Below are 13,390 nucleotides of genomic sequence, written 5' to 3'. Positions count from 1 at the left end.
TCCTAATTTCTTTAATACAAGACGAGGCATCATTAACAGACACAGTGAAATATAACCACTATTTATTTTTATTTTTATCTTATTTTTTTCTTTTATTTTTTTCCAGGAATTCCTGGACCACCAGGGACCCCGGAGATCCCCCAGAAGTATAAAGACACTGTTCTGGTTCTTTGGAAGGCCCCGGACCACAGCTCTCCCTGCGTCTACACGCTGGAGGCGCTGATGAACGGTGAGCCGCAGATATCTGTATACATCGGCGGGGTCGATCCCTAAACCCCGAGGCCGAAAGCCAGAGCGGCCCTTTAAGTCATCCGAGTAATTGGACCTGCGTGATTAAAACTATCTTAAAAACTGATGAGCTAATAAACATAGACACCTTTTTTTATTCTGTTTTTGGGACAGTTGGTTGGTATGTCTGTTTGGAAAGTTCCGCCACTTCTCGGCAGTTCGTTGGTTTCTGTGTTTCATTCAAAGGGTCCAAAGTTTTTTACTGCTTAGGAATTGTGTGAATTCCTGCCCTTTCAGTGCACGTCGAGGCAGTTATTGCCCCGGGTTACCTGGTTTGCTTCAGGTGTGTTTGTGGTTGCCATGACGTCCCCAAACAAACTTGAACCGCTTGCTGCCCTCGTTAAACGTTTATCACACATTTAGTTTGACAACAAGAAGGAAGTCAGCGAGTTACCGACGAATGGAATCCATACAGCTGAATAAATAATCTTATTTCCGATCAAATAAAAATCATCGAATAAAATAAATATTCATCTTCCATTCAAAAGTCTTTAACATACTATGTTTGGATGACACCTTTGCCTTCTGTTATATTTTGGGGTAACTGATCATAGAGTGGTTATTCAGCTCACATCTTTTATTAGAGGACTACAGCTCCTATCACCCTCAGTCAGCTACAATGACCGGATATGTTTTCCCTTTGTATAATCATCAGATAATAAATATTAATCATCAGAGTTCAGCTTCCCGGTGGCCGCTGAATGATTATTGTTATTTAATAACCACAACAGCCACGAAGTTACCAGCATTGGGTGTTTTTTGGCTCTCACCACCATGTATTGCTTCTCTAGGGAATGGAGAATGGAAAGTGATCAGCTCCAAGATCAGCGACTGCTACTTCAATGTTACGGAGCTTCCGGGGGGTTCAGTGAAGTTCCGTGTTGCCTGTGTCAATAAAGCCGGACAGGGACCCTACAGCAACGAGTCCAGAGCCATTGTCATAGAGGGAGAAAGTAAGTGGAGGGGCAAATAATGCTTTTTGTTACTGCAAAAAAGAAGCAAACAGGGGCAATTCAGCAATTGTATAAATTCCCTTCCCAAATACCACCCCGCGTGTCCGTAAATCAAACCGCCCCGCGTCGCAGGTCAAGGGGAATTAATGCGGGAATTATTTTCTGGCGCAAACCCTTGGAACAGATGGATTCAAAACATCAAACCATAAGAAATGGATATTGAGGGTTTTGTACCAAACGATGCAGAAATGTACCAAAGTTTTCTCACATTATTGTCCTAGAGTTCTGCATTATCCCGGTCTGTGCCGGATGGGATTAAAAACCCACAATATGAAGGCGTACTAATAAGAAGCGCTTCTGTATCTTTAATTGAAATGCGTGAGATGCATTTAGGTTTCTTCTTTAACGTGAGACAAGAGGGTCTGCTACTAGAATGTCCCCTTTAGGATATGAATTTGAAGAATCAGTTGATTTTTTTTATTATTATGCACAGAGGAAATTCACATCGGTCACAGATGGAGCCGTAAGTTTTTGGGACTCCCAACTTCCCTTCTTAAGATAGAAAGAGACCGCAGAGGTTTCACCTTCATTTCATCTGAAGAAGATACCTCAAAGGTCCCAAAAGCTTACACGACTCTCCATCTCATACCGTGTAGGGTGAGTTGGCAGTCTTCACGAGGAACTCTTGTTTGAACATAGTTTCAGGGATGAAGAGGCGCCTCTAAGGAAAGTGAAGCTCTGGCTCTTTTTTATGGTCTGTTTTCCTTCTCTTTAGATCAAAAACCTGCAGTTGCCGCACCATCGGTGGTCTCGAAGGCAAGACCAGCAGTGCCTACAGTCTCCCCTTTTGTACCAGTGGCTCCACGTGTTACATCAGCCCCAGCAGTATCTCATTCTACCACTTCCACTTCTAATCTGCCTCCACCGGTTGGGTCTCCTTTTGCAGCACCTTCTTCTGTTACAACAACCCAAGCAACTGTACCTCCTTTACAACCTCCACCTAAAGGACCTCCGCCACCGACCCCACCACGAAGACACAGAGGTTTCATATCCACCCCTCCGACTGCCCACAGACCAACGTTTGCCAAAACTGACACAACACTCCAGGCTTTGCCGAGTAGCAAAACACAGCCTCCTGAAGCTTCCGCGGCGGGGGCCGCAGGGTCCCGCATTTCTACGGTCACAGTTTCTGTGACTCCTGGACATACCGTGTCGCATTTAAGAGTTCCACCTCCTCCTCCTGCTCAACAGGTGAAACCGTCTTCAGAGCCCATTGGTAAAACAGCGCCCGTGTCCAACTTATTAGAGGCCAAGACTCCCACCGTGGCGCCGGAGTCACAACACAAAGTTCCTCCCGTGCCACAGATCGTTCCTCAAGTTAAATCACCTTTCGTTCAGCCTACCGCAAAATCTCCCGTGCCCGAAAAACCAGCTCTTCAGCCACTTAAGATGCCATCAGAACCTCGGATACCACCACCAGTGGCTCCAAAACCAACTGCTCCTATTATGTTACACATTCCCCCCTTTAAATCTGCAACCAGCCCCACACCTTTAAGCCCCACTTCGAAGTCCCCACCTTCGTTCCCATCCTCTCCAACCAGCCCAGTTTACAAGCCCTCGTCTCCTACGTCCCCAGCTTACATGGTCACCTCATTTGTGTCCATGCCGCCATCTTCGCCTACCAACGACACTGCTCCTCCTGAACCCACTGGGCCTGCACCGCAGACTGTACCCACACGCGTCCTAGTGAAAAGCGTCACCCCTGGAGGAAGAACAACACCTTCAGGAAGAGAGAGTACCACCCTCCGGCAAGGTGTCCCCCAAAAGCCTTACACTTTCTTGGATGAAAAGGCAAGGTAGGTGGTGTCCTTCAAAGCCGTGATTGAACTTGTAGGGGCAACAGTAATATCGGAGAGGCCTGGAACAATTATCGCTATTAAATCATTGTTAATATTAGGTATATTGTATAATAAAACAAACAGTACATAAAAAATGTATTTAAGCAATTTAATTCCTTATTTTGTTAAGGTGGTCATTAGGTGATTGTTGGCGCCATATAAATAAAAGATAATATTTTAAAAAATAATAATAATGACATGAATGTAGCCGTGGGTAACCAACACGTCACTCGTTACAGGGGTAGATTTGGAGTGATTCGGGAGTGTAAGGAGAATGCCACTGGAAAGCACTTCATGGCAAAAATCATATCGTATGAACCTGAGAACAAGCAGAACGTCCTCCAAGAGTATGAGGTTCTGAAGTGTCTTCATCACCAGAGGATCCTGAGCTTGCATGAAGCGTACATCACCCCTCGCTACCTCGTCCTGATCTCTGAGCATTGCACAGGCCGAGAGCTGCTTTACTGCCTGGTAGAGAGGTGAGATGGGATCGTATTAACGTTAACATTACTGATTGATCAGACGTGTGCGGAAAACTCTGACACGGGGAGATGGGGGCCGCTGTGTTTTACTTCTGAACCGAAGTCTGCCATATAGGGAAGGCTGTCTGGTCTCCAGGACCAGGGATGTCACGTCCGTAAGGATTATGGGAGTTGTAGTTAAGCTATAGACTCTAAATAGAATTTAAGGAAATGCAAAGTTTGTGAACATTCCAGATGTTAAGATCTTGACTCAAGATTGCGCAATCGTTTTGCCTGTCGGTGAAACATACTGACTGTTTTTGCTTGCTGCCCGTTGTCTGCGCAGGTTCCGTTACTCCGAGGATGACGTGGTGAATTACATCCTGCAGATCCTGCAAGGCTTGGAGTATCTCCACGAACAGAAGATTCTGCACCTCGACATTAAACCCGAGAACATCATGGTGTCCTATATGAACACGGTTAAAATCATTGACTTCGGGAGCGCTCAGACATTCAGCCCCTTAGTGCTGCGCCAGCTGGGGAAACGCGTGGGAACCCTGGAGTTTATGTGTAAGACCCTGGGCCGATTCGTCCACATAATTATTCAGTTAGGTTGTATAGAAGCCTATTTATTAAACTACCTGAACTTTGTGCTTTTTGTTCTTAAATGGTAATTATCTTAGATATATATGTTTATATGTAGGCACTGCCTCATTTTCCTTTTAAATTTTGTGTGCATTCTACTAACAGCTCCTGAGATGGTGAAAGGGGAGCCCGTTGGACCCGCAGCTGATATTTGGGGTGTTGGAGTCTTAACATACATAATGTAAGTAACAACTTTTTGGAAAACAATGTATTTTCTGTCTTCGAGATCTCGTTGTGCTTACTTTGCCCCAAGAAAGCCTGGATTACTGAAATGCAGAATTGTAGATTTCACTCTTGATTTTGGGATGAAAATGTAACAATTATTAAACCCATTATAGAATAAAATTACATTGGCTGCTACCTTAGTGTTAAAGCTTTGGGGAGTTGGGGGTTTAGATGAAATCTGTAGTTTTGCCTGAGCTAGTGGAGAACAGAAATTTGGGGCTGAGCCTGTCCATGTCATATGGTGCCGATATAATAAATTACCACTAGGGGCAGGAGAGAGGGGGTTAACCGGCTACCCTAAGCATGCGCTTTCCAAATTAATGCTTCTAGATTTTCTTTTTTCTGAACGTATCCCTCTGGAGGAGGGCGATAAACCCACTTGGTGTGAAATCCCTCTCTTTTTTCTCTGTTTGTTGCCCAGGCTAAGTGGACGATCTCCATTCTTCGAACTGGACCCAGTGGAAACAGAAAATAAGATCCTTTCAGGGAGATTTGATATTTTTAAACTCTACTCCAATGCATCTCAAAGCGCTTCCCTGTTCATACGCAAACTCCTGTCCATATATCCTTGGTAAGCAGCTAACTGTCTAATGCTGTTCATTATTCATGTTATTGGGAGTGACTGGGAAGATCTAGTGGCTTCCCTTTAAACCTGGGAAACAAACCAGTAGAACGTCTGCAATACTGTAATACAATGATATTGCAACATAATGACAATGATATTACTGTATGTTTCGATTTCCAGATGAATCTAGTACAGGGGTGTCCAACCTGCGGCCCTCCAGCTGATGCAGGACTACATCTCCCATAATGCTCTTTCAGCTAAGTGGCTGGCAGAGGAGTATGGGATATGTAGTCCTGCAGCAGCTGGAGGGCCGCAGGTTGGACACCCTTGATCTAGTATGTCCCAGAGAATGTATACACCTTCTTCTCAGTTATTGCCAAAGCATACAATATTGGGGGTTTGTTAACCCAAAATTCGAGCCTCTGTTGAATAGACCACTCTGATGGCTCCAGTGGAATGTCTCCTGACTTGTACCACGTTAGCATCCCATCACATATTACATACTATGTATATATATATACATATACACATACATGTGTCTGCAGTTTCTGTCCTATTGTAGTTGTACCAAATGAAATTAGATGAGCTTATGTGTGACTGTTTACTGTTTGTTCCCAGGAGCCGGCCGTCTCTTCACGAGTGTTTCTCCAACCCTTGGCTTCAAGATGCCTACTTGATGAAGCTGAGACGCCAGACCCTTACCTTCACCACCAACCGGTTAAAAGAGTTCTTGGTGGAGCAACAAAGACGACGATCAGACACCGCTACCAAGCACAAAGTCCTCCTTCGCTCCTATCACGGCTCCCAGACTCAAGCTCCGGTCACCCAGTGATTTTGGACAGAGGACTTTAATCGGATTGAAGAGGCTGAAGAGCCACAGGTGCATTCCACTGGATTGTGTAGGACCCTCAGCAGTCCCAATCAAGACGGACTGGCCGGAAAAAAAGGACACACAAGCTAAAACCCTGTTTACTTGAGGGGCTCCTTGCTCTCCTTTGGGACAAGGTTGTACTAGACATTGTTTTTAGAGAATTCATACAATAATCGATTTATTACAAGGAGGACAGTGATGTCTAACGAGACAGGAGGTTGGGAACGGTGGGAAAGGGCCGCACGTCGCATGAGACAGACTCTCTAGCTGTTTATATCCTATACCCCTGAGTTCAAACACCGGTTCTTCCGCTGCTGTTAAATGCTGCTGGCCTTTCATTTGAGTAAACTTTGTTTTAAGGCCTTGGTTTACACAAATTTCCAACAATTCTTCCTGGAAAAGTCATGGCGAGTGGTCTTAACTAATGCTTTGTGGGAGTTAAATCAGAAGTTTGTTATATTATACGAGATAATTCAACTTCTGTATGTCGGTAGCAAAAGACGCAATGGATACGGTCTACTGCCAGCTGGCTACCGCCGAGGAGCGCCTACCAGTGATCCATGATCTCATACATGACCGTTCCTTTGCCTGAAGTACAGTTGATGTCACCAAGGTGTTACGTTTCTAGATACTCCAGAATAAGAATGTCCTTCTCAGTGGCCACACATGGCCCTTGAGAGCTTCTTTAATGCCCCAGCATGTCTAAAAAAAACATAGTATACACTGTTTAACAAAACCAGCGATTCTGAGTGATATATCGCCCGGCCTGTAGGGAAGTTGGACCACTCTTGGTTCTCTTACCCAACGCGATAAACGGGCGAGCAGCAAAGCATCTATGAGCTAAAAACGCCAAAGTGTATGAGCTGAAAAGCCAGCGTCACAGTGCCACGTCCATTTTCATCGTGTTCAGGGAAGAAACAGTAGGATTTCCATAAGCACACGATGGAAGAGGAGTGGGAGGTTGCGTAAGTTAATTGTGACATTCAGGGGGGGCTGTTTTGAAATGCGTCTGACGTTACATTGTATCAGGACAGAGCATTACGCGCGCTATGCAGAAGTTAAAGGCAGTATCTATACCCAGAAAAATTTTTAATGACCGTCTGGTACATTAAGGGATATTCTCTGGTTCATATCCTACTTCATCCGCCAGTTTGTGATATTCTCTGTTTTTCTTTATTTTTTTATTAAATTGCATTGACCTTTTTTTTTTTTTTTTTTTTTTTTTTAAATAAAGGGGTGGGTGAACGCTCGGGCCAGCTGGCCTATCGGGGCAGTTGCCTTATGGGCTAGCTCTAAGCGAGGGGCATTTCACCTGCCTGCATCAGCATCCAGATGCCACAGAGGGAAGAAAAAAAATATAGCCAGCGCATTTCAACGAGACGGGACCACCGTACGCTGAAACGATCGCACATGCTGAGCTGGCCTGTCCGTACTGAATGTGTTGGAAATACTTACAGGGCAATGAATATCACCCCACATGCAAATCATATCATGTGGTGTAGAATTTTTAGAAAAGTGTAGCAAGTAAAATTATCCCCTTAACCCCCAAGACCTCATCCTTGCACCCACAAGATGCTGCACTCCACCATTCGTATTTAGTCACTCCCCGCTCCACCTATCGCACTCGCTTTTACTTCTTGCTCTTTAGGGACGTTGCAGGGAAGTTGCGTTGACTGCATCGGGAACTTGCAGGACGCTCTTTGGACATGTCAGCTGCCAACCGCAGAGTTAGAAAACCGAGTGACAGTAAATCGGCGCACTCTGAGGTCACGCAAAGCTTTTTATTGGGGAAGAATACATGTATGTTGCCGCGTGTGCACAGCTGTGGACACGGAGAGAAAGCTATTCCAGCAGGTTTATAAAAAGTGAGAAATTCACTCAAAGAGAGGGCGTAAAGTTGAATATTTGGAGCAAGTGCCTGTGCCGTGTGCTCTCAGCTGCTATAAGCCAGATACCAAGAGGTGAAATCTTTTACCCTCCGGATCCAGGGGGGGGGCTGGGGGGCTTCCAACAGACTGAAAGGAGCTCCTCGTTAAGTTTGTATATTAGTCGGGGGGTCTCCTCCAAGCTGCTCTGACTTGAACTGTTTATTTATTAGCTCATTCTGGACAGAATTTTATTTATTGGAATTTTGTGTTGCTTTTCCTGAGTTTGTCTTTTTTTTCTGTTTTGGAGTGAATAAAGAATGTATAGAAATAAAGTTAACGAGGGTGTACAGAAGCCAAAGCCTGCGTGATCTGTACTAATAAGAGGCTGTTTCCATACAAAATACTGCATTTATTACTGTTTTATTGGGGAGAAGAGTCTACCTGTTATAAGAAAATGACACTAGGGGGTTAAACACCTGGATTGACAGAAACAAAAAGGTTGTGGGGGAGCCCCGCTCAAAAGGAGCTTACAATCTAGGAGGAGGTGGGGGATTATACACGAGAGATGAACTTTTTAAAAGAACTGACCCTGAGATTCTTGAAATATTAACCATTTAATAGCCCATTGGGAGCTGTGAGATCACAATGGAGTCCCCATGTTTTCTGGAAAGGATTACCAGCCATATGATTGGTTTTTTTATTAGGTTACTACTCGCCACAAGCACTTTTTCTACGGGCCCAGCCCGGTGGCAACCTGAGACCACATATAGAAAGCTGAGAAGCAAACGCACGGTGACGGAAATATAATATTATAATATAAACCTCTGAAAGGGGTCCGCGCTGCACCCGCCAGCCCAAAGCCTGAGTCACGGCTCTATATTTAACTCTCGTAGCCATATGAGGTGGTGTTTGTGTCCAGGGCCTTCCAGTTAAGGGAGGGGGTAAGAGGTGTTAATTACCGCACATAAGCCGGTGTATACACAGGGTACATGTCACCAGCCTTCCACAATTACAAACCACACGCAATTTGTGAGACCTCATTAAAGCCTGAGCGAGCATTGTTCGGCGAGATGTTACTGGACACTCTGGAACTCATATTCCATGATAAGTGTGTCGAAAATAGCCACGGCTCACACTTATACACCACCTGGGGTAACAGAAGGCACGGCATTGTACACAAAGGAAAATGTGCCCCGTTACATGTATTCATGAGACCCAAAAGCTGTACAGGCGGGTATGTGGGCATTAACTTGGGATGCCGAGGGGCTGCATTAGTGAGGAATTGTTACTATCCCCGCATTAAGATAAATTACTTTTTTTAGTTGTGCATTGACTCCGAAACATTAAACTTTAAATTGATTCACGCATTCCTCGAGTCTCCCCGGTACTTTATACAAAGAAACCTTAGCAAATCTATCATTTTATTCTTTACTCTGAACAGTTAACGATAGACAAAAAAAGTTTTTTTTTCCAGTTTCTTCGGCAACAGCCTATCAGTGCCCAGTTCTCTGTCACATGGCAATAAAGTGTTAACAGAAAAATTATATCCGATAAAAGAAAGTTTCTAACGTTTAATTAATTTAAAAAAAATGTTAAATTCAACAGTGTAGGTGAGACAGCCAGCAAAGGAATGGATCCACAAAACAAATTTTAAAAAACTACACAAAACCAAAAACAAACTGAACAAAGTGAATTAAAAACTACAAAAAACAATACAAAACCAATAATAAACTATGCAAATCCACTACAGAAAACCCCAATGAAAAAAACTACACCAAATCAATAACAACTGTAAAAAAAAATGTTAAAAAAAACTACACAAGACCAATAAAAAATAAACAAACTAACAACCCCCTGCGTTACAAACCATCGCACCCCCCCCAACCAGGAAACAGGGCTCCTTAACTTCCTAAGGCTCATTGTGAATGACTCGTTGTCATGGGAACCAAGCAGCGCTCTGACAGCGACACGTCAGTCCTCTCCCGTCATGTAGCCTATCAGAAGCGTCAAACTACAACACCCAGAATCCCCCGCGGAGGCTGACGCTTCACCGAGAGCCACTGACGCGGAAGCGAGGCGAAAAAAAGGTAAACCGTGTTTTAAATGGGAAGAGGTAAGCGCCGGGTTATTTATTGATGAGAAATGATTATTACTTTTTATGTAATGTCTGCCTATCGTAATTCGGGTTAATATACCGCAAGGGGCCGCCTACTGCGTACTCTGCAGGTTGTGCCAAATGCCAAGGGTTCATCGCACTGTCCCTATGGGCCCTTATCTGTCAGACCAAATGAAGAAATCACCATAGTAACTAAAGATGCGTTTTTGGTGGTTGCTCCAAGTGTAGGGGTTTGCACCAGAAATGCCACAGACTAATGCATGTGACGGTGGGCGCTGCGCGTTGCCGGTGGGAAACGCGTTGGCAGACGGGGTGGTTTGGCTCATGTACCGGGTACATGGTATGTAACGCTGTTTATCTCTTCAGGTCCTGCAGGAATGCTGAAAGCTGTCATCTTAATTGGGGGCCCCCAGAAGGGTGAGTATAAGAAACAGTCACTTGTATTGATGAATTGGGCAGATGAAACCTGTGCGGGGTATTTAAAGAGTTAAATGGATAAAAAAACATCAGCGGGATCAGGATTCTGATGTTAGTATATACAATTATCTCGGATATCCACACGCCTGGAAGACAACCAATAAGGAGAGGGGTATGTGTTTTTATCAATGAAACAATCTGCGAGCAGATCGGCCCCATTCGGCCCCCCGTCTAGTCGCCCTGCTGTAAAGACTCAAACCTTAATCAGTCGTTGGTCTCGTCTTAGATTCAGGAGCCGTATGTCTATCCCATGCGTTTTTAATACCCTCGCTGTATTACCCTCTACCACTTCTGCAGGGAGGCTGTTTATCTTATCTACAACCCTCTCGCTAAAGTAAATCATAAGCCTCTGACTCTCTAGTTAGATTATGGCCTCTTGTAATATTTCCCCTCCTAAACATCCCTCCTGTACTTTTTACTGACCTTTTAAGTATTTGATTCTATCCCATCTTCCTGTTTCTCTCTTCTCCTCCAAGCCGCACATATTGAAATGAAAGCTGGTAAAAGTTGCTCTCAGAGGGTCGTTGAGTATAAATGTAAACCTCGGAGGGCCTCTGCTCGCGTGCTGACATCTGCTTTCTATGTTCTAGGTACCCGTTTTCGCCCGTTATCCTTCGAGGTTCCCAAACCTCTGTTTCCAGTGGCCGGTGTCCCTATGTTACAGCACCATATCGAAGCATGTAGTAAGGTATAGCTATGGTCTGTGCCGACCTGTGATATATATATATCATATGTCATATATGGTGTGGGTGGAGCTAATGCAATGTATGGATCTTTTATCTCTCAGGTGCCAAATCTCAAGGAGATTTTGCTGATTGGCTTCTATCAGCCAAACGAGGCCCTCAGCCGGTTCCTTCTTACAGCCCAGCAGGAGTTTAAAGTCGCAATAAGGTGATAATTGTGACCTCGTCGTTCAGCGTTACAAATCTGCACTTTGGCGTCTTGTTTGCACCATACTTAACCCCCGAAAGGATGTCGGCTTCTTACTTTACTTTTTGATGAACAGTCTTTCTCGCTTTTTCTTCTTGTTAGATACCTGCAAGAGTTTTCAGCCCTAGGCACAGGTGGGGGGATTTATCATTTCCGCGATCAGATCCTCTCTGGGGGGCCGCAAGCTTTCTTTGTGATGAATGCCGATGTGTGCTCAGAGTTCCCGCTGCTCCAGATGCTCGACTTCCAGAGAGCTCATGAAGAAACGCACAGCTACATCATGCTGGGGACGGCGGTAAGCGGAGAGAAGAAACAGAACTATTATTTACTATACATTACTATTCAAAAGTTTGGGGACGCTTGGAAATGTTCTTGTTTTTTAAATAAAAGCCAATTTTGTCCATTAAAATAACAAGAAAGGGATCAGAAATCCAGTGCAGACAGGGTTAATGTTGTAAATGACTATTGTAGCTGTAAACGGCTGTTTTTTAATGGAATCTCTTCATAGGCGTACAGAGGCCCTTTATCACTCTCATCACTCCCGTGTCCCAATGGCCCTTTATCACTCCCATCACTCCTGTGTTCCAATGGCCCTTTATCACTCCCATCACTCCTGTGTCCCAATGGCCCTTTATCACTCCCATCACTCCTGGGCTCCAATGGCCTTTTATCACTCCCATCACTCCTGTGTTCCAATGGCACGTTGTGTTCGCTGATCCAAGTTTAAGCTTAGAAGGGTAATTGATCGTTAGAAACCCTTTTTGCAATTATGTTACAGCCAGAAATGTCCTTGTCTTCCATGAAAACAGCTGAATGACCCCAAACTTTTGAACAGGGTGTATATAATCTATAAACTGTTTTGCTGTAACACTGGCCACTTTTGGAAAATTCACATGGAAAACAATATCCGCTTTTTTTGTATAAAACACGGAAGATATTCGTTCGGCTCTGCGCTCCCCTCAGACTCGGATAATGCTGTTAATATTAATGTGAAGTTCAGCATTACGATGTTTCTTTGTTCTCGCAGGCAAACCGGAAGCAGTCACTGAATTACGGCTGCATTGTCGCCAAGGCTGACACTCAGGAGGTAATGGATTAGAGTCGTGGACCCATCTCTGTGACGTGTCTGCAGGTTGCTGTCCGGCTCGGTAGAATGGAGGTTCTGATGGTCCATTTTCTCATCTCAGGTTCTTCACTATGTAGAGAAGCCAGGAACCTTCGTGAGCGACATCATTAACTGCGGGATCTACCTCTTTTCGCCATCGATCTTCCAGCACATCGCCGAGGTTTTCCAGCGGAACCAGCAAGAGCTGCAGCTGTGAGTCCGGGCTCCCTACCCCTCCGCCATACTCCGTCCGCCCATCCATCCCTCTTCTTACATTCATACTTTCTCTTTTTCTCCTTGGTTCTATGTTCCTTGTTCCTCCTTCTGCTCCTGCATGCTGAGCCCAGTTGTTCCTGTATCAGGTGAGTGCTGTGTGACGCAGACACATGGCATGAACGCACGGGGCTGTGAGTGTGGTGAAGGGATCACCAGAGTGCTTGGAGTTCCCAGAACTTCCGCCTAGAAACCCGCCACAGATTAACCCGCAGAATGCACTGAATATTATTATTAACATATTTCTCATGGATATCACTTTTTGCAATTAAATCAGGTCCGCTCTACATCCTAGTAGGGACAGGAGGTATATCATGAGTTAATCTGTCAAAAGTACCACAATTCTAGTGGGTTCTGTGGCTGTTGGTCTATTGTAGAGTTTTTCACCCATGGAATAAATTGCATTAGAGATGATCGAGTACAACACCCATTATCCCCAGCCAGGTAGATACTTTTTTTTTAGTGGTGGTGGCACGGCCTTTGCTCTGGTCCTGGTTGATGATCACGGGACATGAAACACGAGGGCCGCTCTTCCCTAGTCTCACGCTTCTTTTTCTACCTTCTTGATTTCAAATGTAGAGTTTTAAGTCTCTGATCCTTTGCTTTTCTATCGCTTTATTGTAAGAATGTAACACAGACCGATCTTACCTTCCCCTGCATTGTTTCTGCATCGTTACCCCGTCCCAGGTTGCTCACCTGTCTCATCCTTCTTATT

General features: G+C 44.7%; 2 protein-coding genes across 4 annotated transcripts in view; both read left to right on the top strand.

Moving 5' to 3' along the window:
* The window catches only part of SPEG (striated muscle enriched protein kinase), a 69,879-nt gene extending 63,611 nt beyond the window's left edge, over positions 1-6,268 (top strand). For both annotated transcript variants that reach the window (XM_053472145.1, XM_053472144.1), the window contains exons 34-41: positions 107-229; positions 1,080-1,241; positions 2,017-3,097; positions 3,379-3,618; positions 3,947-4,170; positions 4,351-4,426; positions 4,892-5,041; positions 5,654-6,268. In XM_053472145.1, coding sequence (XP_053328120.1) covers positions 107-229; positions 1,080-1,241; positions 2,017-3,097; positions 3,379-3,618; positions 3,947-4,170; positions 4,351-4,426; positions 4,892-5,041; positions 5,654-5,867 — 2,270 coding nt within the window. In that variant the 3' untranslated portion in view covers positions 5,868-6,268. The remainder of the gene's footprint in view (positions 1-106; positions 230-1,079; positions 1,242-2,016; positions 3,098-3,378; positions 3,619-3,946; positions 4,171-4,350; positions 4,427-4,891; positions 5,042-5,653) is intronic.
* GMPPA (GDP-mannose pyrophosphorylase A) overlaps positions 1-13,390 on the top strand; it is a 63,350-nt gene that overhangs the window by 47,143 nt on the left and 2,817 nt on the right. The window contains exons 1-7 of one of the 2 annotated variants that reach the window (XM_053472147.1): positions 9,821-9,861; positions 10,257-10,307; positions 10,958-11,055; positions 11,155-11,258; positions 11,400-11,592; positions 12,325-12,384; positions 12,485-12,615. In XM_053472147.1, coding sequence (XP_053328122.1) covers positions 10,268-10,307; positions 10,958-11,055; positions 11,155-11,258; positions 11,400-11,592; positions 12,325-12,384; positions 12,485-12,615 — 626 coding nt within the window. In that variant the 5' untranslated portion in view covers positions 9,821-9,861; positions 10,257-10,267. Of the gene's footprint in view, positions 1-9,820; positions 9,862-10,256; positions 10,308-10,957; positions 11,056-11,154; positions 11,259-11,399; positions 11,593-12,324; positions 12,385-12,484; positions 12,616-13,390 lie in introns of those variants that run through there. The other variant, XM_053472148.1, reaches the window with a different exon arrangement.

Source organism: Spea bombifrons, chromosome 7, assembly GCF_027358695.1.
Source record: "Spea bombifrons isolate aSpeBom1 chromosome 7, aSpeBom1.2.pri, whole genome shotgun sequence".
In the NCBI taxonomy this organism is placed as follows: Eukaryota; Metazoa; Chordata; class Amphibia; order Anura; family Pelobatidae; genus Spea; species Spea bombifrons.
The sequence above is the reverse complement of the archived record's forward strand: the minus strand, read 5'-3'. Positions and strand labels throughout refer to the sequence as shown.